The sequence below is a fragment of the Solanum pennellii genome, chromosome 7 (assembly GCF_001406875.1).
Source record: "Solanum pennellii chromosome 7, SPENNV200".
NCBI lineage: Eukaryota > Viridiplantae > Streptophyta > Magnoliopsida > Solanales > Solanaceae > Solanum > Solanum pennellii.
The window spans coordinates 76,633,937-76,658,266 of record NC_028643.1 but is presented as its reverse complement, the minus strand read 5'-3'; the positions used below and the strand labels follow the sequence as shown (position 1 = coordinate 76,658,266).

At 30.2% G+C, this 24,330-nt stretch overlaps 5 protein-coding genes across 6 annotated transcripts; 3 read left to right on the top strand and 2 right to left on the bottom strand.

The window, feature by feature from the left end:
* Positions 1-2,387: 2,387 nt before the first annotated feature.
* LOC107025298 lies at positions 2,388-4,491 on the top strand. Its single transcript, XM_015226084.2, has 2 exons — positions 2,388-2,504; positions 4,143-4,491. The coding sequence occupies exons 1-2, from the start codon at positions 2,388-2,390 to the stop codon at positions 4,467-4,469; spliced, it is 444 nt and encodes a 147-aa protein (XP_015081570.1). The 3' UTR covers positions 4,470-4,491.
* Positions 4,492-7,942: 3,451 nt separating this feature from the next.
* LOC107024182 (squamosa promoter-binding-like protein 3) lies at positions 7,943-9,306 on the top strand. Its single transcript, XM_015225097.2, has 2 exons — positions 7,943-8,374; positions 8,977-9,306. The coding sequence occupies exons 1-2, from the start codon at positions 8,181-8,183 to the stop codon at positions 9,176-9,178; spliced, it is 396 nt and encodes a 131-aa protein (XP_015080583.1). The 5' UTR covers positions 7,943-8,180; the 3' UTR covers positions 9,179-9,306.
* On the bottom strand, positions 9,283-12,499 carry LOC107024181 (probable protein phosphatase 2C 39). Its single transcript, XM_015225096.2, has 5 exons — positions 12,272-12,499; positions 10,879-11,121; positions 10,447-10,723; positions 9,757-9,911; positions 9,283-9,611 (listed from the first exon to the last, which is right to left on the bottom strand). The coding sequence occupies exons 1-5, from the start codon at positions 12,305-12,307 to the stop codon at positions 9,474-9,476; spliced, it is 849 nt and encodes a 282-aa protein (XP_015080582.1). The 5' UTR covers positions 12,308-12,499; the 3' UTR covers positions 9,283-9,473.
* A 3,552-nt stretch (positions 12,500-16,051) lies between these two features.
* On the top strand, positions 16,052-16,990 carry LOC107025599. Its single transcript, XM_015226371.2, has one exon. It carries the CDS (start codon positions 16,137-16,139, stop codon positions 16,860-16,862), a length of 726 nt encoding a protein of 241 aa, XP_015081857.1. The 5' UTR covers positions 16,052-16,136; the 3' UTR covers positions 16,863-16,990.
* Positions 16,991-19,923: 2,933 nt separating this feature from the next.
* Positions 19,924-23,271, bottom strand: LOC107024127 (protein RICE SALT SENSITIVE 3-like). Of its 2 annotated transcripts, XM_015225027.2 has the most exons (7): positions 22,842-23,271; positions 22,712-22,762; positions 21,877-22,005; positions 21,588-21,693; positions 21,432-21,473; positions 21,081-21,137; positions 19,924-20,863 (listed from the first exon to the last, which is right to left on the bottom strand). In XM_015225027.2, exons 1-7 carry the CDS (start codon positions 22,970-22,972, stop codon positions 20,117-20,119), a joined length of 1,263 nt encoding a protein of 420 aa, XP_015080513.1. In that variant the 5' UTR covers positions 22,973-23,271; the 3' UTR covers positions 19,924-20,116. The 2 variants fall into 2 exon arrangements, with proteins under 2 accessions (XP_015080513.1, XP_027774540.1); XM_027918739.1 differs by lacking the exons at positions 22,712-22,762; positions 22,842-23,271 and adding an exon at positions 22,566-22,691.
* Between the last annotated feature and the right edge of the window lie 1,059 nt (positions 23,272-24,330).

Genomic DNA, 24,330 nt, shown 5'->3' with positions numbered 1-24,330 from the left:
ATAAGTACTCATTCATTTTTAACTAAATATCTCGAGTTTAAATTGTCTTTGGTAGAGAGCGTTTTACATCTTCACTGTAATGTGGGACCTGAATCAATCTAGTTCTAATATGGATATCAAACCGAATAAACAAAAGACAAGACTTTATCTATTTTTCTTTAAATAATGTTGTCTTTTTCCTAGGATCACACAATGTCAAGACATGCATGCTTTGCCTAATGGAAAAAGTGACTTTAACAAAAAGATGAGTTTGTTTCAAGTTATGCAAGTTGAATTGGAGTAGTTGATAATTGAGATGTCACATATATATGTTCTCAAAAGTTTCACTATCCTTTTCTTGATCATAATTATTGTGTTAGGCTAGGTGATGATTATGACATCTCTAGCTTTAGCTTGACACTATTATATATTTGGTATTTGATAAATAGATATTTGTGTTAAGCCAAAATATTTATTTTTACACAAATTTTCTTTTGGATGAGATATATGTCAAATCATTGTGTATATGTAGTTAGTAAAATGTATATAAAAGGTAGTTAGATTAGTTACATGTTGATAGTTTCTTTTTTTTATTAATTACAGAAATCTCATCATTTAGTTTACCTATTACCATTATCCCCTATAAGTTTTATAAATTTCAAAATTTTTCCTTTTCGCGCATCACATTGGTGTATCATGTATAAAATGCATCTTGCGCATCACATTAGTGTATCATGTATAAAATGTATCTCGCTCATCAAATTAGTGAATCTCGGGCATCAAATTAATGAATCTCACTCATTATATTAATGTATCAGCAATTATGTTATTGTATTCGTTTTGAGAGATTTTTGTAACTATAAACTTTTAAGAAATAAATTATAATTTTACCCTAAAAGTATGTAATTTTTGTAATTTACCTTTTTTTTTTTATACATTCTATTAAGCCATCTAAAAGTTATAGTGATTTGGGACAAATTAATATATATAGCGCTAATTAACATGAAAAAATAATCAAATATTTATTAAAAGGATTGTTATTTTATTTATTATTTATGATTAAATAAATAAAAAGTTTTTCAAAATTTAGTGAGTTAAGTTCAACTCATTTATTTAATTTTGTCGAACGAATTAGTGATCCTTCATTTATCAACTTTGAGTCAATTTTAATCCATTTAAATTTTCTACACTCAATTTATTATATTTATACCCCTAAAAGATTGTTAATTTCCTTTTGTATATGTAAAAAAAGATGTATTATCATGTCCGGTTGGGAGCATTATTTCTGTATGAGCCCTGTAACGTGCAATATAAATTTAGTCAATTTTTAATATAAGTTTTTTGAATTAAAGGTGTACAAAAATTAAAATGACCGACAAATCAAATTATTAAAAATATTATTGGTTTGTTGTTATTGGGTGTTGAGTTAATAAATTTTAATGGTTTTATAAAAATATTATTGGCTTATCAATGGGTATTGATTTTTAATATTGAGTTATTGGATAAATCGATAATCTATTAAGATTAGTAATTTACAACTTTTACTTGTACATAAATATAATAACAGATAGTATTAAATAATATTAGTATTTACTGTGTACTAATCCTAGTCCTATTAGGATTAGTACTCCTTAATCCTAGTCCTATTAGGATTAGTACTCCTTCCTATATCCCCTATATATATCTCCCATGTATTCCCTTATTAGGTTAACACTTCAATACAATCAATATTCCTTCAAAATATATAGTATATATTAGCTTCAATATCTTACTAAGTTACTATGGTTGTCCTTTGATCTTTGATCTACACTTTACAAGGATTTTGAGTTCACAATTTCACATTATAAAAAAACGTTAAAATCTAATGTAAAAATCTTATTTTTTTTTAATTTATCTTTGTATTAGTACACTTGCATAGTTCTTTTCATGTTTGTTATTATTGTTTCTATTTATGAGCATTTATAAAGTTACATTATTATATTTTCGCATCAAATTTATTAGAAAAATCATATTTTTATTTTATAAGTATATTTTTATTGATCAAATCAAAAATCAAACCGTTAAAGATCAAAAGCAATAAATTAAAAACCTATAAAAAAAATATCTTATCTGATTAGATTATTTATTTAACATATTTAAAATCAAAACTCAATAAACTGAATCAATAATACGTAAAATCGAAACTGAGGGTGAAACAATTGTTGGCCTTTGCATGGTTTCGACACGTAGAAGGTTTGTTACACAGTACACGTGTTATATATTATTACATACGTGTCACAAATCCTTGTATTTTTCTTTTATTTGGAATCTAAATTTAAGGACAGGACCGCATGTTTTAATTACTAAATTATTTACTAAACATTATATTATATAGTCTATAGAGCTCTTAAAATTATAGAAGAAAAAAAATGTTGGCAAGAAAAAGAGGTGGTACCATAATATTGAATGTTCTTCAGAGTACTTCAAATAAAGGAATATTTTTTTCCTTTGTGCCTTTTACTTCTGCATCAAACAATGACTTTAAGGTAATTTACAAAGCTCTAATCTTTTTAAGTTTAGTTTGTTATGTATAAATTAATTGATTTGATGAAAAGATTTATCTTTAATTTTACATATCATAACTACTTAATTGTTAATTGATCCTCCTACTTGAAAATAAGGACAAAAATTTTGATGTTCATTTTTACTTAGCTACGGATTAGCAATAGATTATAAGAATATTCAATTCATTAGGAGTTATTTAGCTACTAATTGACTAAGGATTACATAAAAGTTTCGTAGCTAATTTCGTTTTTTTTTTAGTAGTTATAATAATCACTATATAACAAGTGGCAAACTAAATTATCTTATTTTATATAGAAGTACGTACTTCACATACATTTGTTACTAATTAATGATATAATGAATATCGTATGCGGTGATATTATTACGTATTTTTTTACCTATTAACACTATATTAATTCTACTATGTCACACTTCGAATATTTGAAAAATTACATTTACTTATGTTTTTTTAAATTTCACATAGAGGTATGAATTTAGCGCAATATATATAGTATTCTTATATTTTTAAAGAAATATTTAAAAATAGAGATTTGAACTCACGTTAAAAGTAGCACATATTAACTCGATGTTAATTAAGTGACCTCCACCAAAAGATAGAAATTTAGATTTGGAAAAATTACATAAATTAGTACATTTAATAAACAATTACTGATTTGGCAATACTTTTTATTTATTACCATTTATAATAATATTATATTAAAACTACAATATGAATTAAAAGTGAATTATATATGTAACATATATGAATTATAATTATTTTTTGAAATATATTATGTTTATTTGGTAAAAATTTGAAACATTGTGTTATAAGTGTATTAAAATGTGTGATAGATATTTTATTCATTATTAAAATTTGTATTATATATAAATAATAAATTATTTTTGTAATATTTATTGAACGTGTATTATAAATGAATTATAAATGAATTAAAAGTGACCGAGTGAAAAAAAGATATTGTTGTTATAAATGACATATTTTTTTATTTTAGTATATTTATGTAGGTTTCTCTAGCTGTTTTATTTTTTATTTTTATTAGTAACACCTTTTTTAAGTGGTTATCAGTGACACTTCGGGTGTTTCGATTAATTCTTTTTTTTTATTGGTTTTTTACTTAAATTTCTCAAAATAATCATCAACCGGGTAATATTGAAAATGCCTGAAATTAGCTAGCACGGTAAAAAATTTATATTATTAAAATTAAATGTTGATATTAAATTAAAAACTAGTAATAATATTATATATGTTGGGAGCTATAATTTTTAAGATTCAGCTCCATCTTTATAATAGTGCTCTCATTATGAACATAGCATATATGATAATGACACTTGAACTTTTTAAAATCCTGTATACGTCTCTATTACTATGAACATAGTATATATGATAATGACACTTGAACTTTTTAAAATCTTAAAATCCTGTATACGTCTTTATTACTATGAACATAGTATATATGATAATTGACACTTGAATTCTTTTTGAAATCCTGTATACGTCTCTATTACCAGGAACATAGTATATATGATAATGACACTTGAACTTTGTAGTGCATTTTATGTGTGTATTGATCGATCAAAATATTAGTAAAATATTTTCTCAGATCCCTCGTAGCATCGTGGACGATGGAACGGTGGATCGGAGGGAGGAACGGGCGCGTTCCATAGGAGAGAGCTTGACGGATGGAGCAGCAAAAGCAGTGGAGACGGGGCTAGATGTGGGTGAAAAGGCAAAAGAGAGTATAGATGAAGCATGGGATGCAGCTAAAGAAACAACAAATAACATTAAAGATGCTATGGTTAATGATGCTAATGATGAAATGAAAAAGGGATATAAATATCCATCTACTGACAATAATAATAATAAAGATGAACATATACCGGACTTGAGGAAACGTGCTGATGGTTATGATTTGAGAAATACTCATTAGAACTTTTTTAACTTTGTGTATTTCAGACTAAAAAATAATGATCAAACATAATAGTGTTTTATTATTTTCTGATGTTTGGTTTGCTACTTTTAAATTAAAGTTATGTTAAATGTATTGAATTGTTTTTTAGTTTTGTTGGACTTAAACATGTTGTGTGGGAAGTTAAAGTTTAGAATCAGAAAGGAAAATGTTTTTTTTTTTTGAACAGATTAAAAAGGGTGTTTTTATTTGAATTGGAGGGAGTATAATGTCTCTATTAGTAGTTAAGACATAGTTTGAGACGTGATTTGATTAATAAGTAATCAACATTTGAAAGTGAAATGTGAATTTGGTTGTTTTTTTTTCTAAATGTTTTATAAGTAATAAAAATTTGTTTTTCAAATATTAGATAAGTAAAAGTGAATGGTGAAAGAGAATAACAGTAATTTTTAATTCTAGTCTTTTGAACTTTGCAATGTGTCATAATATTTGTGTTTGTGTTTTTATATGTATAAATAAAAACTAGCTCATGCGTGGACGTAAGATGACGTTTAAGTTTTATTATTTGTTTAGTTCATTTTTATTTATCAAGTTACTTATATGTGATAATAAATTGAATTATATTAATTTGAAATTTTAAATGAGAAATATTAAATTATTTAAAAATTATATGAAAATATGCAATTATTTTTCATATTAATATTGATAAAAAGTAATTATAAAATGTTAGTTAGATTTTTTTATAGTTTTAACTTTAAAAAAGAAAATCATGATAAAAGTAACATGCGTGAAAATTAGAAGTGAGATGTATATTTCTTGAGTAAAAACACAGATTAATGAAGAAATACTTCACATTTAAAGCTTATTGGATTTATAAATGATCAAGTGATCTTTTTTTAATTATGATGCTTATTCAGTTCATATGTTCTTTCTTTCTCCTAAGAGTTTTTTACTTTTTGGTCCGAATTTAATTTTAAAATCGAAGGTGAAAGATAATTATTTAATTTAAAATCGAAGGTGAAAGATAATTATTTTGAGCAATTGGTTATCAAACACATACTAATAATATTCAAATTTATTTTTTTTTTAAAAAAAAACTTAAATTAATAACAATAATTTTTTAAAAAATTAGAAGTATCATTTCTTATTGGACAACAATGCCCCTATATAGATCGTGTATTAATAATTCCCTAACAAAATGAGGGAGGTTAGGTTGGTCATCACTCATCACTATTAATTGACAAAAGAATAGGAAGACAAAAACCATATTATTTAATTTGCTATCTTTAATTGGTACTTTTTATTGAAGTGATCCTTTAATATATACTATGGTCCATATATTTTGTCATAAAGAAATTAAATAGTGGTGTAAATTAGGCACTTGGTTGGTTTATTTCTTTTTCCATAATAGTACAACGTGTTTGAAACTTTTTTCTTTTTTAACTATCAAAAGTTACCCCCTGTAATAATGAGTGTAACACTTCAATAAATAGCATATAATTTGAATTAAATTGAAATTTCAATACGAACTTTGAATGTTGGGTGAAAAATCAAATAAAATTATCTAAAAAGCTAAAACAAGTAATACTTTTGTATATTTATTAACTCAATTTATTTTATTCGAAAAAAATTTAAATCAATCTAGACCAGATAATTATAACTATTCAATAATTTATATATTTATTAACTTGAATTATTTTAAATTAATCCGTTCATTTACCACCTGATAAAATAACATGGTCCACTAAATGATTTTTTCTTTTATCTTCCTCTTACTTTGGAACCTTTTTGCTACTTCAATCATTAACTCTATGTGCTTTACGTGTCTGAATTGTAGCAACTTTACCCCACCTAATAACTTCGTTCACTTTTATATAATTTCTACTTTTAGAGTTAAATTATAAAAATTTTAAATGTATTTTTCATCATTTTGATATGCAAAAATTTGCAATTAACAGTATTTTTAATATAGTTTTTGAATATGTAATTTTTTTATTTTGAATTATGAAATTAATGTAATTTAATTTAACTATGAAAATTAATTAAATTGACTTTAAAAAAACGTAACTTAATAGATAAAAGTGACAGAATAATGCTTACTAGAATTCACCTAAAACACAACTACTTTTATGATAAAAATTATCAGCATTGTATTTACACAAATAAAATAAATAATAGTAACATAGTATGACGAGGGCTCGATTTTCACTATTTTCATTACAATAAAAATAACGTCTAGCGATAATAAATATAAAAATTAAAGAGTTCTAAGTTCTACTGCATTAATTAAGTATCATCATAATCAAAGCCGCTGAAAATTTTAAGAGCATATAAAAAAATTTAATTGAAGCTAGAAATACATATTTAACGATAGTTAAGCTATTATCTCTAATTAATGAGATAATGCACAAGTATCCCTTAAACTATGCCCGAAATCTCAGAGACACACTTATACTATACTAAGGTCCTATTACCCCTGAACTTATTTTACTAATAATTTTCTATCCCTTTTCGACCTACGTGGCACTGTCTTGTTGGCCAACGCAGGTTGACTTTTTTTTCAAGCTAGTGCCACATAGATCGAAAGGGGGCAGAATATTACTTATAAAATAAGTTCAAGGGGGTAATAGGGCTTTAGTATAGTATAAGTATGTCTTTAAAATTTCAGACATAAATTGAGAGAATATTTGTACATTTTTCCTTAATTAATTGCCTTTAATAATCATTTTTGACATAGTGTGTAATCATCCGCCTTTTTCCTTTTCCCTTCATTTTATTCAATTGTACATGACTTCGAAAAATAACATCTAATATTTGTAAATAAAATAAAACATAGAAGACTTTTATACAAGTATTATCTTTTCAATTAAATATTAGAAGACTTTTATCCAAGTATTATCTTTTCAATTAAATTATATGTGGATATAAGAGATTTTTCCTTTCGTATACAATTAGAAATTTTTTTCTTTTTTATTTGGTGCGAGTTCAACTTAAGCTATAAATTGTCCAAAAAACCATTCAAATGCTATTTTTAAAGCACTTCTTGCGGCAGAATTTTCAAATTTATTTAGTGTAGAGATGTTGGCACAAGGGGATCATCTCCTCTGTTAAGGTCACTATTGGGGATAAATAAATTATAACATCTGGAAATGGAATTCAAATAAGCAATTTTGATCCATCTTTGATACTACAATAAAGACTTCTCTAGTATTATATATGTATATATATATATAAATATATACCAATAAAAATGATATCATGTTTTGTAAGAGTTTATAAATATAGAATCGTTTTTGTTAGGAAGCACTTGAAAATTTGAATTCAGTCGAACTCAATATATCGGCCGCCAGACGAAAAACCAAAAGAATATATATATATAAATATAGCTTTAGTTGACATCTGTGTGTTCCAATTTTGAATATGCGACACTTAAACTTGTATAAATAAGATATACTCAAACTGATTTGTATCATGTCATGTAGAATATACACCCAATGTCAAAAGCATAGATATGACCTGAAGTCAATAACACGGTAAATATATTATAGGAGTAGTAAATGGTAAGGTAAATACCCTGGTTGTGATTGTAGTAGTGGTCCTCACAAGCTTTATTCAACTTTTGTCCTAGCATGCCTAACCTAGGCAACATTTATTATGTTTACTACTACTCTTCAACATAACTCCTATCTCTCCTCTTACAATTTTCACTTTCAATAATTTAAAAAAAAAAACATGGCAAACAATGATGCTGGTGAAGGGGTGGTGATGCAAGTGATGAAGCACTATTGTCAAGTGGAGACATGTGAGGCTAATTTAGACGGTGCTAAGAAGTACCATAAAAGACACAAAGTTTGTCAAGTTCATGCCAAGGCACCTATTGTTTTGCTTGCTGGTTTAAAGCAGAGGTTTTGTCAACAATGCAGCAAGTACTCTTCTTTCAAACCACACTCAGGCATTTTTTTTTTGGTTAAACCCAATTTTGAGTGCATTTTGATTGATTACTCAAAAAAAGGAGATCTAACTAGTTAGATGAGATATAGTATTGGTGGATAAATTGTTGATTCCTCTTGATATAACAAAGACTTATAATTCTTAAGTTGTCTGGTAATATAAGCTATTCAGATCGACCAAACCCAAAAAACTCTATATCTTTATTGGAGTTGTGGGCTTAAGCCAATTCTTTACTGCTTCAATCTTTCGAAAATCTACTTTGCTACCTTGCACGGGCTAGGGGTTTCTTCAATTATACTATATGTGTACAGTTTTGAAAAATATTATGTATATATGGTTAATATTAGACCCCTTAGTTTGTGTGCTTGCTTTTTACATATATTTTAGATATCATTGTTTTATCCCGAAATAACTAGTCTTTGTAACGATTATTCCACCTTGTGATAAGGATAACTTATTCCAGTACTAATTCATTACTAATCTTGATATAACTTCTCCCAAGATTAATAACCAAACAAAACAGGGCTATTTATGCTTCTGACATTTTAATACGTGTGATATATTACCTCTCATTCAGGTTCCATGAGCTCTCAGAATTTGATGGCACTAAAAAGAGCTGTCGCCTGCGTTTAGACGGACACAACAAGCGGCGTCGCAAGACACCACTGCCCATTGAGCTGGAAGATAACCAATGCAGGTTGATCAACGAAGCCAGGCCACATATGGACATGACTTTGTCCAGCAGGAACAACATCTACACTGCTGACATCTCTGGATGAAATATGCTTACTCTCTTCTGTCAGCCCCCTCGGGGGCATCGTTGTTGGACCTTTCGATTGATGCTTGTACTGAAAGCAGAACTCAAATAATGATTTAGTGCTTATCCTAGCAAACAACATTCCGTTTATTTGAAGTTTGTCTGCGAACAGCTCCTGATGTTTGGAACTTAAAACGTTTATACAGTAACACGACCAACCATCGACAAAAGCAAGAACTAGTTCAGATTTTACATTTCAAAGAAACTCTACGATCTAAGCACACGTTTCATCATCTAACAAGTGCAGAGAGAGAAGATTATTGGAACCTTACAACTACGCAGGATATATCATCGGTACTTCCTCTTGCAAGAGCATGTTCATTGAGATGCTTTGCAGCTGACCGCGCATCCTTAATATCTTTAATGCAATCTGCAGCTTCCTGATTCGACAGTACCTGGTATTTCAGGCAAAAAGTTGTACAAAGGTTACACTTAGCAACTATGTCATGCACACAAGAACATAAAGGATATCATATATTCGACAAACAATCAAAACATAATCCAATCATATTTAACACTCTGGTGATGTAAGTAGCTAACCTTCCATACGCCGTCACTAGCCAAAATGAGAAACTCTGTGTCATCATCTATGAGCTCTACCACTACATCTGGCTCTGAACTTAAATGCATCTTCAAGCTCTTGTCGCCAAATGCTCTTGCTACTGCTAACTGCCCATCAACTCGAGGAACATCACCTGAATAGAGGAGAAGAGGGGAACTTTGTTTTAAACAGAAAATACAAAACTCGAGCACAATAGAATAGAAGCACCAGCAATCATGCCCCTGCTTCCGTCCCCATTCTGTCTATCAACTAAGACATGGCCCAGAACGACATATTCGCAGACGGCCATAGTTCTCAACGAAGTTCCACATACTATTTTCCAATGGACATGAGCAAAAACTTCTTGGTTTTGGCGAAGGGGGTTTCGACTCTGTATTTGCAAACCTACTACACCTTGAACCCCTCTAAAACGACACTAAGGTCAAAGCAACATCTGCATTTGAATAACTAACCTAATGTCGATGAGAAATTGGACTCAAAAGCAAATTTCCACATATGATCAAGGTAGTATGTAATTTAGATCTAGTAAACGAAATTCATTTGAACAGTATTAAGGCTTGTTCGTTCCTATCATTGACGCATAAATGAAGATACCGTTTGGTACGGACTGATTTCTTCTATGATTACCTTCAGACTCTTTACAAAAATTACAAATTATAGCTACACACCTGGAAAATTGGACACGAAACCACCTTTGCCCTCGATGATCTCCCTCTCCCTGCCAGGCTCATGATCGATGGACAGCTGCTTGGCCACTCCATTTTTGTAAATGACGGCACGAGAATCTCCGACATTAGCTACAACTAGTTTCTGACCATTAATCAATATGGCTGTAACAGCAGTGGATCCTCCTTTACCCAAATCAGCAGCCTTATCCAAAATAGTCGTATCTGTTATACGGTAGGCTTTCCTGATTGCAGACTCCGGTTCAACCCAGAAGTTAGGCTACATAAAACGAAACAGAAAATGTGACGGAAGTTCATAGAATTCAAGCAACGAGTCACGAAACTGAAAGCACAACAACCGGCACTAACTGAAGACTGAAACTAGCTCTACACAATACATGTCAAGCAATCAATAGTAAAACGCGAAAGCATTACCTCATTGAGAATATTGTTGAATAGATGAGAGCGGAGGTACTCAGGAATCTCGTGGCTTAAATGGCCATCAAATATTGCAAATAGACCAAGTTCATTTTCATCAACTTGTTTAAACTGTGCAAAAACATAATCTTCCATGGTGTGATGCGATTTTCCCTCAACCATGTGATACCCATGGGTTATGTTCTTCGACATCTTACTCTTACCTCTTCCGGTATCTGATGAACTTAAACCAACCTTTTCCTGCCAAACGAAAAAATCATGTCACAGAACATGTATATATCAGGCAATTCATCATAGTACTTGGAAAAAACTTCACCACAGTGGCAAATTTTCCACATAAGCTGAGATACAACAACAACGTATCCAGTATAATCCCACAAAGTGGCAAAATTTCCACATAAGCCGAGATACTGAATAAACAAACCACAATTGAACAATCATATATATACGTAATGCCACTTGTATTAACATTAACAGTAATAAAAGCTTAAGATAAATAGCTTGATTAAGATAAATAGCTTGACAAAAGAGGTATAAGTTCTTAATGCCAACTTCTCAGTCCCCTTCTTTTACCAACAAAAACAACTGCTATGCCTCAATCTCAAACATTTAAACTCATTTTACATCATCAATGACGGAGCTAGAGGGAAGAAAGGGTTCATCTGAGCCCCTTCACTTAAAAATTACACCGTATATATAAAATTAACGACGAAAGGGTTCATCTGAGCCCCTTCACTTAAAAATTACACCGTATATTATAAAATTAACTTTCTTATTTATGAATATAACAAAATCGATAATGAACCCCGTATTGCACGAAAATCCTGTCTCCGCCATTGAAAACCATCATCAGCCTAGGTAAACTTATTTTTCCTGAACAAATTAAAACCACAAACAGCTACTCTATACTAGGACTTCAATTTTAAAAATTTAAGAGGCAAATTTTGACACTTAGTAGCAGACTACTTCATCAGCTAAGTTTACTTGCTATGAAATAACTGCAATAGGTTGATTAAGTAGATTTATCGAAAACAAACTCTCTATATCATAAAATCCAGGTAAAGTCTACGTATATTCTAACTTTTCCGCAATTATTACATTGGATATGTTGGTTGATGTTAACAACTAACTTTTGTGGGACAACACTAAATACTAATCATCATATATTAAAAACATATATTGTAACAACAAATAGAAGGCTAATTGAATAAGTTATTTTGAGGGGAAAACCATAATAAACGTAAATTAATATTTTTCTTAAAAAGAATTAGTAATTATTTTTTCTGCAAAATGAAAACCATAATAAGCTGAATTAATTACAATTAATTAAGATCCACGAGTAAATTACATAGATCAGGGTAGATTAGCAATTTTAATTATGTATATGTACCTTAATTTTGTCGATGATTTCTTTGCCTCCAGTCATGATGCAAAATTAATAAAAACGAAGAAAACAAATCAAAACAAATAAAAATGTAGAAGAAGATTAGAAAAGAAAATTGCAGAAGGAAAATGACAAGTGGTAGAGGAAAACAAGATGACAATGTTCCTATGATTGACACGTCTCCTCTTTTACATAACTTAGTGTCTACGTTTTGCCTCGGACGTCAAATGAGCGTGTTGAACTGAATTAGAACGAATTAAAATAGTCTAACGAATTAAAATGGTCTAACGAATGAAAAAGTTATTGAATCGCTTAAAAATTATAAGATCAAATAAAAATATCTTTATAAAATATTTTAATTAGTTTTTTGGGATTATTTTAAATTATATACCTACTAGTACAAATAATTACTTTATAAACTAAATTTTAAAAAAAATTACAAAGTGAAAATTCAAATATCGCTTAACAAGTTAAAATCGAAAGTTCAAATAGTAAAGTAAATCAACTAAATTAATAAGATTTTTTTTAATTTTCTAGCTTTATGTGTACGCGAAAAAAAAGAGAATATAATTATCTGAATTTGGCTGGAATTTTTGAATTGGAATCGGGATAATCAGTTGTGAAATTATTTTATACCATAGTCTTGATATTGTTCTATTCTATATTCAATATTGACAGTGACATCAAGATCAGTTAGCCACCTTGATATAAAACAACTAAATTTTAATCATTTTATTAAAAATGATCAATAATTTACTTATAATGCTTCACGTAACTGATCCCTGAAGAGTATATGGATGTGAAATTTTCATAAACAGGTCGTCTTTAAAGTATTTAATGTCAGCAATTTAACGTAATAGGTAGATTGATAAAGATATCACATGTCATATTACTACTAAGTGAACGTTATAATGACTTGTACCTGATATTCTATATGATAAAAATGTGTCGTTAAGATCTGACGATAAAATTTACGAGATGAACGTTATGACTTATCTGAGGTGGAATGTTGACCAATCAAGAACTTTCATGTTCAGAAGATAGAGAGTAGCAGACATGAGGATCCTAAGATAAATATGAAAGCATACCAAGAGATATAAAATAAGGAATGAGATGTTCAAGTCGGGGTTGTTGAAGAAAAAGGAAGTTAATGATTAGAACATGTTGTAGACATATCGATCAGTTGACATGTTTCAGTCGTCAGTTTCCTTCTTCTTCAATAAGGGCGAGAGTTGACACGCGGTGGATATAGGATGACAATAGTGAAATTGGAATAATTCGAGCTTGTGAAGAGGAAATGTCAGGATGTCTCGATAAGAAAAATGTGAGAGCTTAGTCGTAATAAGGTTGTACCTCTTTTTAGTGGGCTCCAAACCAGGTCAAAGGTAGTAAGCACTAACTTGACCCAATCCCTTCAAAGGTAGCCGTACCACTAAAAGAGGCCCATAACCAAATCGTATACATTAAATATTGTTGGAGGCCCAAACTAAATTACTCGACAAAGTTGCACTTTGGTGGTCCCTAAAGATGGATTAATTTTACACAAACATCCTTCTTTTAAGGCTATTATTTAAATTTTCCCTTTATTTTAAAAATTAACACTTGTATAGCCCTCCCGACGAACAAAAACATTAGACTGTCGTTTAACTTCTAGAAAAAGATATTTACCTCATGATCTAACGATTTCTCATAAGATTCGTCAATTACATGTAAAATAAAAAAGATGATCATTTACTAAATAGCCATCTCGGAGAGGGACACCCCAATTTCTCGAATTTCTTTTTATATATATTAAAATTAGCTTTGGAATAAAAAGTATATATAATATGGTCATTCCATGTACCTTTTGTTTAAGTGGGCTCCAATCCAAGTCAAAGGTAGAAATAACTGACCCAATTTCCTTCAAAAGTAGCCGTACAATGAAGACTGAAGCACACTTAAAGGCCCATATCCAAATCGTATAAAATATTCAGAGGCCCAAACTAAATTACTTGATAATGGTGGACCCAAAAGAAGTTGTTAGGCAGAAATGGGCCCCAAATGGGTCATCCAAAAGGAAAAAGTTTAGAAAAGGTTATGGATATATATCGTATGATCAATTAGTTTACAAACACGATCGAAATATACACAACTTATTCATTAATAGTCATGTATATTATGTATATAGTATATGTATATATAGTATAATGAATACACATATAACAATATATACATTTCATACATGCTTTATAAACTAGCTGGTTGAAGAGTAAAGAGTCGTAAATTCTCCTCAAAATACTTGTTATCCCTTAATTTACGTACTTTTTAGTATGTGATTTAAAAGTTCATTCCAAACAAACTAAAAATATTAAATTACGATCTAATATTTTGTATAGTCAAATGTTGGTCAATCTCAAAAAAAAAATATTTGCACAAACTTTTTGAAAATAGAAATAAAATCTAAATGATGACTTAAAAGAAAACACAAGTGGAAGACATTGAAATTTCAAAGAACTTTTATTGTCTCTTGGATTTGGATTTATTAATACCCTATAGATCCAAGTGGAAGTCCTCAATATTTGCTTTTTTGCTTCATTAATCAAAGAGACCAATGTTGAACTCATCATTGTATTTGTCTTGGGATTCAAAGACATCCCTAATATGTTATCACTTGAGTTTTTTGGGTCCCCCCTTCTTTGTTTTTTTTTTTGTTTTTTTACTTTCCTCTTTGATATATATATCTATACTTTGCTTAAAATCTTCTTTTACTTTACATGAAAGTGTTCTCATAGAGCTAGTCTCTTCATCTTTCATGTATAAAAGCAACAAAAGCAAATAATATAAAGTAGGTCTATCAACCATAGTGTGAGAGGGTATTCTTTCGGGTGAATTGTGATAAAATTTATCTTCGTGCATTTCAACTAATTTTGAAGATAATTATTTTTTTATTAGTACATAAATAACTTTGTACATCAAGACTTAAATAAATAAGGAGAAATTACATATGTTTTCGATGAATTTTAACGATAACATCATGATTTTCGACGCACTTATTGACTAGTAGATAATATTCACAGGTGATCAACGATAAAGTATTCTTTTGAGGAAGAAAATTTCAGTCTTCGTTCATCTTAAATTATCAGTTGTAATTCTTTTTTTCGCACCTCTTAAGAAATAATAGAAATAATTGTTTAACTATTTTATTCTTTATTACTATTTAAACATTCATAATATCACGCATAACTAAATATTTATACTCTTCAAAAAGTAATAACTATTAGATAAATGAAAAAATAATTATACTTCTCTTCAACTTTAAAAATGAAAAATGATTTAAGATGGAAGGTGATAAAAAGGAATATAATTATATTTCACTGTTAAAAATCTTGAAATCAAAGTTCTTAAATCATCTAGTTGCATTAGAGTAGGTAATAAATCTAAATCTCTTTTCATTGACTTTTAAGCCAACAGATCACTAATCTTGATTATGATGATCTGTATCAAGTTAATAATAGCAGTAAACTAATTATTATTATATAATCTACACTACATATCAACATAATTTCATACACTAATATTCGGTAAATCTACACGCTTCCAATATGATTACTTATCCATATAGAGTAACTTAATTAATCAAATCTATAGTTGGCAACTTAAAGTACTGTTTAAAAAAAATTATCACATGATTTTTAGTCATTTAGACCACTAATCTTCATTAGCAAGTCCCAAACAAGGGGTCCATTTATCCCCTCTTTAGGGGAAAAAAGCCAACTCTATATACATTTTTCATATCAATAAACAATTTCGTGATCCAGTATAAAAAACGGATCAATTGAGTTATAAATTCTCCGATTTAGCTTTGTTTGCAACGATAATAACTATAAATCCGATGGAAAATCGTCGTAGAAAGAGCAATTCAGGTGATAGATTTTCATTTCCAATAATTATGCCGGTTCAGGAAGGTGAAGAAATGGAATTTGAATTTTCCGGTAGTGTTTCGCCGGGATCTCCGAAATCTCCGGCGGATCATTTGTTCTTCAATGGACGGTTACTGCCGCATTACTTCCCCTGTCAACCGGTAAGTAATATCAATAGTCCGATTTCATTTTCGCGATCAACGAGCAGAACGAGTAATGCTAGTAGCAGAGATTCGCTCTGGTCCTCGCGCAGCAACAGCACGAATAGTCGTAGCAGTTGCAGTAGCAGCGCGAGGACCAGCACGAGCGAATGTTCTGAAAGGAAATTGATGAATCAAAGGAATAATTCAGCGTTTGCTATGTATAGAAATTCGTCGAATAATATGAATTTTTCGACTACTCTGCATACTGGAATTTCGCCTAAATGGCAGTTTATTGTAACACCAGCACCAGTAATGAAGAAAAAACAACAAATTTCAGCTCCAGTTATGAAGAAAAAAGGCCAATTTGTTTCGAAATCTCAGAAACAGAGTGCGAAAGGAGGCAAAGAGATGAAATCGAAGAAACAGAGGAAGGAAAATGGTAAAAGAAAAGTGAGATTTTGGTTTTTGCGAAGAGTTTTCAGGAAGTTTATGTCAGCTTGCAGAGAATGTCACGCAATGGAACCAACGAGAAGAGAGAGGCTTTCGCATCGTTGAAAGTCATGTTGCTCGAATTCTTTTAAAATATCGATAGCAAATGAATGCATGTCAGATATTTCAAAAAATATTGCATTTTTGAAAAATCGAGTACAAGCAAGAAGGATGAAATGATTTGACATTACTAATTGATTGTGTCCTAATAATTACTGGCTAATTGTTGTTGTATGTGGCAAGTGTGGTGATGATTGGCTAAATTTTTAACTTTTGGTAATTATTGATCTATGATTTTGGGAGATAATATTTTTCTCAAGTCATATAAGTGATTAAGGTTTGTGACAAACCTTCTATGTCGAATAGATTTTGATCATGTTTTGTTTCCTAAATCTCTTTTCTTGCTTTTTATTACCACCTTATGCATGTATTTACTTGTCGAGTTAATCTAAATTCACGTTTTGCAAAATTGATTGAAAAAAAAACAGAGATTGCATTCATTCCGTCATATTTATACACATTTATTCACTAACTCACGCTCGATTATATCAAACAAATGAATGCATGACACCTATAAATTTTTATTACAAGAAAGTTCTTGCCCTTCCGTTCAAGCATTGCAATTTATTAAGTACCAATTCAAGATGGTCTTTGCCTAATTCCATCCAAGTATTGGATTTTTTCATGTTGTCAAAGATTTAAATAATAAAATAAAGTTGTGATCAAATGCTTGACATGAATTGATCAGATCATGTAAGAACAAGGTTTAAGTCTATCGATCTAAAAAAAATACTCAACTGCATATATTAATGATATAATTTATTTGACATTATCATAATGATAACAACTTGTCTATGACAACCTTTCATTGAATTCTCAAAGAACTTACTTGAAAGTTTATCGCCGGGAATCGATAGGAGATATAGTCTATTATTCTCACTTTTAACTTAAGACATCATCCTTACATGACGAGCAAAGTTTTTCACAATAAAAAATATACTCACGATCTATCATTTTTATAACGGTCTCATTTGTATGAATTTTTTTTAATTGTTATAACAAAATATTATTATGAAAAACACATAATAAGATAACATGAAAGTTAGCTCCTAATAAAACTTGATTATTATTGTGAAATGTTAGTCTGACCAAATATAGCGATACTTGGACATAATAAATAATATAAATACAAAATTATTTATATGAGCCATCTCTAACTAATTTTAAATTTAAACATATGTGACAACTATTTTATTTATACTTTTGAGATTTCGAATTCGTTTAATAAATAGTGTTTTTAAAGAATCTGACAATAATTTAACTTAAACTTCTTATTTGATAAATGAAACTTGCTTAAGTGATTGAGGACCTCCGTCAATGATCGATCAGCTTAGAATTTGAGTCATGCCAGAGGAAATGGAAAAACACTATTGATCCTAAGAAAGAAATAAAAAACTTCACATTTTATCGCTGATGATAAAAAAAAATAATAGTAACACAAATGTTATAGCACATATAAGTTAATAAGTATTAAAATAATTCAACTACATTTTTTTTATAGGAAAATAGGGGGACAAAATTACAAAATAGAAAATCAAACTCTCATTAATAAGAAGAAAATTCAATTTATTAACCAACTAAAATTCCTCTATAACTACATAAATATTACGACATATCTAATATCATTAAAAAAGAAATTTATTTTTTTACTTAAATTTCATGTCCAATGACATAAATAAATTGATAGGGAGGAAAAAGAAGGTGAATTCTTGTCTTGGTACGATTAAAAAATGTGATGCAATGGACAGATTGCTCCATTCTTAACCTGAGATCTCAATATTGTATTGAGCTTTGTATATAAAAAAATCCTTCACACCAAACGCTTCTCCCATGGCTCAACATATATCGTGTAAATATTAATTGATCGAACTTAGATATAGATCCCGATTATCGAGTTAAAACCTAACCAAAGAAAAAAGTTGTTATCTTTGGATTCTAGTAGTTTGTCCTGTGTGTCAAGGCAAAAATTAAGGAATAAAGAAGATTCAACATCATTTCACTACCAAAAGCTACTCTAATTTCATCATCCCGCCTCCCAAAATATGCCCCATGACAAGACACCAAAAGCCAACCCTTCTCAAACTATCCAAAAAAAATATTATTTTTTTTTACTTTTTATGTTTTAGTATTTTTTTGTTAATGTTCGGTATCTATTTTGGATAAAACAGATTCAGAATTTAAAAGTTTGTAATTCTGAAATCTATAATATGTATTCGATAAATCTATATAGTTCGTATGAGTTTGATAGAATTCATACCTTTCATGCTAGCTCTAAGTGATTTTAAGTTCGATTAAAAGTGATAAATGATTATAAATTTTTTACTTTCAAATATATTATTTTTTTATTGCTATCTTATAAGTTCCTAATGATTTTGTTGAAATATCGTACAAATGGGTCCTCCACTCAATACATGAACAAGAGGAAAAGGTAGGATCAATTGTTATTCGTTTTATTAAAAAGGTCACAACTTTTTTAATACAAATATCAAATATCAAATAAAAAAAATAAAAATAAAAAAATAAAGAGAGGGGCCAAGCAGTAATGTTATTGTAGATCTTTACATGAGAGTACTATTTTAGATAAATCTTAGAACATAAAGTTATAACTAGATATTATTTTGAATATTTAGGCTCCTTTATTGTATAATGTCAACTCACCAAATGTCAATAGGATTTACTAAGGTTAAACAAAACACTCCTCAACTTTGACCCTATAATTACTCGATCCTAATTTAAATGTCTTACTTTTCTTTTGTATTGTATTCAATAAGTTTTCAATTCCAACATTTTATATAGTAAATTTAAAATCACAATATTTAACAATCTCCCATTATTTCTTAAATTTCCTACATAGTCAAATTAACACAGTTAAATTAAGACGCCTGAAGTGATTTTTATATCGCTCGAATTCTTTTTAACAAACCATTAACTAATCATGTTAGATCCTCCAGATATGCATGATATTTTAATGATTCGACACGAACGCAACAAACATTTTTGAAAGATCCAGACAACACTACCCTAGTTTTAAATCTACTAGACATCCATATTCTTCCTACAAAAAAAATCATAGAGAAGCATAAATTTTCCTTCATTTCTAGATAAACTGATCAAAAAGACTAGAAGAAAAAAGTGGAAACATTCAATGGTCCAAAGGATGAAGGAAAATCAAACTATTAAAAGAACACTAAATTAAGCAGAAAACACAACTAAAAGCTTTTTCTTAAGTACAACTTCTCCAAACCATAACCCTAGAAAGATCATTCCAAGAATCTCTCCATCACATCAGGGTACATTCCTCCTTCATTCCTATATTCTCCGGGATTATTGGCGTGCTGATCAAGTGAAGTCGATGAATTAGAAGACGAAGCCATCCTAGCAGGAAGCGTATAGCTTCTCTTGAACTTGTCCATCTTCCGAATGCTATCGGGGTGGCTATCCAGGCTCAAGAAATCGTTTGGATTAGCACCTCCGTTGTTGTGCAAGCTAGAAGCATCTGAGTTCGGATTTGATGTCTTCCCATCAAGACTAAGCGGATGCTGATTATGATCCGGTTTGGAACCTAAGCTATCAGGATTGAACAGGATCCTGGAATCATCATTTCTACCAGTGAGAGCACTAAAGAAAGTTAATCCATTAGGCCACTTGATATCACTCTCATGATCAGCAGTAGCTCCCATCATGTCTTCCATTCGTGGTTCGGATGAATGAGGAAGTTGAAGGAACATATGTGATTCATCTTTCGACTGTGGAATACCAAGTCTCGCGGAGTTCTGGAAGTTGGGAGACGATAGTAGCGAAGACGCTGAAGGCATTGGCCTTGGTCCCCAGTTGAAAAGTGGAGGAGGAGCGCGAATTGGCATGGTCGGCTGCTTAAGAGGAATTGCAGACGAAGGTGAACTAGTCCTTGTTGAAGAAAATAGTTGTGACAAATAAAAGCCAGATTGATAGCCTAGTGACTCGAACGTGTGCCTCATTCTTAACACGAAATGGAGGTCTTCCGGTATCTGAGAAGGATACAACATTCTCATCTAAATTAGATCAAAGTACTTTATTCATATTAAGTAACCAACTATGTTGCTCAGACTAGTACTCGTGTTAGATACTCCAAAAATGCACTACTTTTGGAGGATCCGACACAGTAATCACATGTCCATAGATAAACAAAGATTACAGTAGCAACTAAAATAAACAAGATCTCTTTTTTAGGGAAATAAGTCTTACAATCTTGCAGGATCCCAGTTGCAGTAGGCCATGTCCAGCTTGAATCACAGCAATAGTCTGCAACATAAAAACAGTACACTGTCACACACACACATAAAGCAAAGCAAAAAAATGGCATACAAAACAATCCAAGAAATCTTCATATAGGGCAGCTTGGTGCACACTAACTTCCCACTATGCGCGGGGTCCAGAAAAGGGCAAGACGAGGTTATTTCCACAACTCGACCTGACACGACCCCGTGACCTCTTGCTCACATGGAGACAACTTTACCAATTACGCCAAGACTCCATTTTTTTTTGTAAACAAATAAGATAGAGAGGCAATTATTGTTCTGGAGTTATGAAGCTGACCTGAATCCCTGACTCAAACTGGTCAGTCCACTCAGGTGGGAGCTGCAGAAGTTAAATCATCATCAACCATACAATCTTTATCAGACCAATAATTGGCAAATGAAAAAAAAAAATCAGTTCCCTAAGATAACCAAACATAAATGAAAGTAAACATACAGCATCAAATGAACTCTGCCAGTAATTAGATATGTTTGGTTCACATTCAGTAGGTTCCTTGAAAACCCATTTATGACACTTATCAGATGCAACTTTACCCATCAACCTGCAAAACCAAAACCCAACCAATCAAAATAGAAAAAATAGTTACAAATCTTTTGTCTCCTCCACCTTTTGATTCTCTATTTATATATACTATTGTCCATTATTATTATTCAGTGGTGAGAGAGTGTGGAGATGGAGAGTTTCAAAAATCCAATACCAACCAAATCACCTACCCAGTACCCACCCTTCTCCATAATTATATAACTGAATGGACATTTTGCTGAAGGCTTTTCTCACAAGATCTTCACCATCCATCTCTTCCAAGCAATCTGTTCCTCTACCTCTGCAGAATCCATCTTCCCACATCAACATCCTGCATAAATCAACACAAAATGAAAGCAAAGTTACAATCTTTCACCTAAAAAAAGATCCTTTTTGCTTCTTTACGAAGTCTATATATTTCTGAATAGCAATAACTACGTTTCGCAAACAAGTCTGGGTCGGCTATATGAATCCTTAGTTCTTCATTTAAGCTCATATCTTTCTTTACACAAATAAAGAGACTAAAGTCCATTTTCTTGAACAACAATAACTATGTCTCAATCCCAAACAAGTTGGGTCAGCTATAAAAAGAGGCTAACTCCCAAGTTCTTGAACAACAATAACTACGTCTCAGTTCCAAACAAGTTGGGATCGGCTACACAAAACCCCACTTCTTTTCTTTTTTGACACAGCTATAAAAAGAGTAGAAGTCCATTTTCTTGAACAATAATACCTACAATCCCAATCAAGTTAGCTAAAAAAAAGAGATTTTGAACTCCATTTCTTGAACAACAACAATAATAGCACCTCAATCCCAAAACAAGTCAGCTAAAAAAAGATATTTTAAAGTCCATTTTTCTTGAACCACAACAACAGCAACAATAACTACACCTCAATCTCAAACAAGTTAGCTAAAAATGAGATTTTTTTTTCTTGAACAATAACTGCAGCTCAATCCCAAACAAGTTAGCTAAAAGAATAGATTTTTAAGTCCATTTTCTTGTTCCAAAAAATGGGTAAGAAATCAAAATACTCACAAGCTACCATTGTCATCTCCAACTTTACAACCATTACCACCTCTAACTCTCCTGCAAATAAGACAAAAAATGAGGACCCCCAAAAGACAAGAAAAACAGAGAAGAAAAAAAGCATGGGAAAGACACATACGGTCGAGGACGAATGGTCCAGAACACTGAATAAGTCCAGTCTGTGTTAAGACAGACGCTTCTTAGTGCCTCATGAAGGGCCATCATCCCAACTGCTTCTTTGCTTCTATCAGATGTTCCTGAGCCCACCATTTTTTCCCTTTTTTTTTTCCCACTTCTCTCTTTAATGATAAAAACTAAACCCCTTTTTCTCTTCTCAACACTCAAACTTCAACTCCTCTAGAAAAATTTCTCTTAAAGATTCAATTTTTATTGTTTTTTTTTTATCTTGTTGAGCTAAAACTATACAATACAAATGCTTATCAACCACAAAGATAGAGACCCTTTTTTCTTCTTCACATTCCCACTACCCCCTTCCCCCTTGTATGTTCTACTTTTTACCTTCCTCTGTATTAGATTACCAAATCTGACTACTTAGGTGAAACCAAGAAAAGGCAAACCAAAAAAAAAAATTAAAATGGAATGGCTTTAGTAAAAGGAGAGAGAGGAAGAAGTTTTTTACTACTACCTCTCCGCCTCAATTTAAGTTGCTTACTTTTTATATATTTTATTTGGTGTTCGATTATTTTAGATTTACACCACAAAGAACTCTCTATAAAAAATTCTTTTATATTTTGATCGAACTCGAAATTTTTAATTAAGAATTAATGATATGACTTATTTTTCTTTTTAATCTATTATTCTATTTATTTTTATTTGTTATGTTGTGTTTATCGAAAGTCAATTTGACTAGATTCAAAGTTAAATTAGATTACATTAATTCAATATTTTAACAAAAAATAGATATTCAAAAACTATATAAAAAATACTAGAAACTGCAATTTTTTTGCATATCAATATGATGAAAAATGTATCTTAAAATTTTATTCAAAGTTCATATAGTTTGATTCAAAAAATAGAAACCATGACAAACAATAGTGAACGATGTCAAACTATATAAAATGAAAAATATATCAAATCTACTAAAATATTTTTAATCTGATGATCTTAAAACGTGAAAAATTGAAACTAATTATTGAAAGGGATAATAATCATTTTCTAAACAAGCTTAAAGGTAGAGCTAGGTCAAATAAATTAAAATGGAAGAAGTATTTCCTTTTATATTTAGTAGATGTTCTAATCACAACTTTTATAAGTTTAACACAAAAAGATTCTCTTAGTTTATTTCTTAAATTTTATATTCAGTCAATTTAAGATACTTAAATGAAATAACAAAGATTGTATTGAATTAGTATCATGTATAAAAGATATTTTATATATAAATTTTTCAAACATGAATTTAAATTTAATTAATATAAATTTGATATTGAGTATGGAATATCGAACACAAAATAAAAATTAAAAAAATATTTTTAGAGGTGCGTGCGTGCGTGTGTGGGGTGTGAGAGTGTGTGAGGGATATTTTTATGTTTTGTTTGCTTTTGTAATTTTACCATGAAAATATGAGAGGTGGTGGGGACAGCTTTTATCTTCCCTCCCTAACAAAGCGC

Excerpts from the sequence above, each read along its gene's own strand:
- LOC107025599 (XM_015226371.2), top strand. The coding sequence starts at position 16,137 with ATGGAAAATCGTCGTAGAAAGAGCAATTCAGGTGATAGATTTTCATTT.
- LOC107025298 (XM_015226084.2), top strand. The coding sequence starts at position 2,388 with ATGTTGGCAAGAAAAAGAGGTGGTACCATAATATTGAATGTTCTTCAG. Across the intron at positions 2,505-4,142 it reads CATCAAACAATGACTTTAAG|ATCCCTCGTAGCATCGTGGA; the intron begins GTAATTTACAAA and ends ATATTTTCTCAG.
- LOC107024181 (XM_015225096.2), bottom strand. The coding sequence starts at position 12,307 with ATGACTGGAGGCAAAGAAATCATCGACAAAATTAAG. Across the intron at positions 11,122-12,271 it reads AAATCATCGACAAAATTAAG|GAAAAGGTTGGTTTAAGTTC; the intron begins GTACATATACAT and ends TTCGTTTGGCAG. Across the intron at positions 9,912-10,446 it reads TTTCGTGTCCAATTTTCCAG|GTGATGTTCCTCGAGTTGAT; the intron begins GTGTGTAGCTAT and ends TCCTCTATTCAG.
- LOC107024127 (XM_015225027.2), bottom strand. The coding sequence starts at position 22,972 with ATGGTGGGCTCAGGAACATCTGATAGAAGCAAAGAAGCAGTTGGGATG. Across the intron at positions 22,763-22,841 it reads TGGACCATTCGTCCTCGACC|GAGAGTTAGAGGTGGTAATG; the intron begins GTATGTGTCTTT and ends TCTTATTTGCAG. Across the intron at positions 20,864-21,080 it reads AACTGGGATCCTGCAAGATT|ATACCGGAAGACCTCCATTT; the intron begins GTAAGACTTATT and ends TATCCTTCTCAG.
- LOC107024182 (XM_015225097.2), top strand. The coding sequence starts at position 8,181 with ATGGCAAACAATGATGCTGGTGAAGGGGTGGTGATGCAAGTGATGAAG. Across the intron at positions 8,375-8,976 it reads TTTTGTCAACAATGCAGCAA|GTTCCATGAGCTCTCAGAAT; the intron begins GTACTCTTCTTT and ends CCTCTCATTCAG.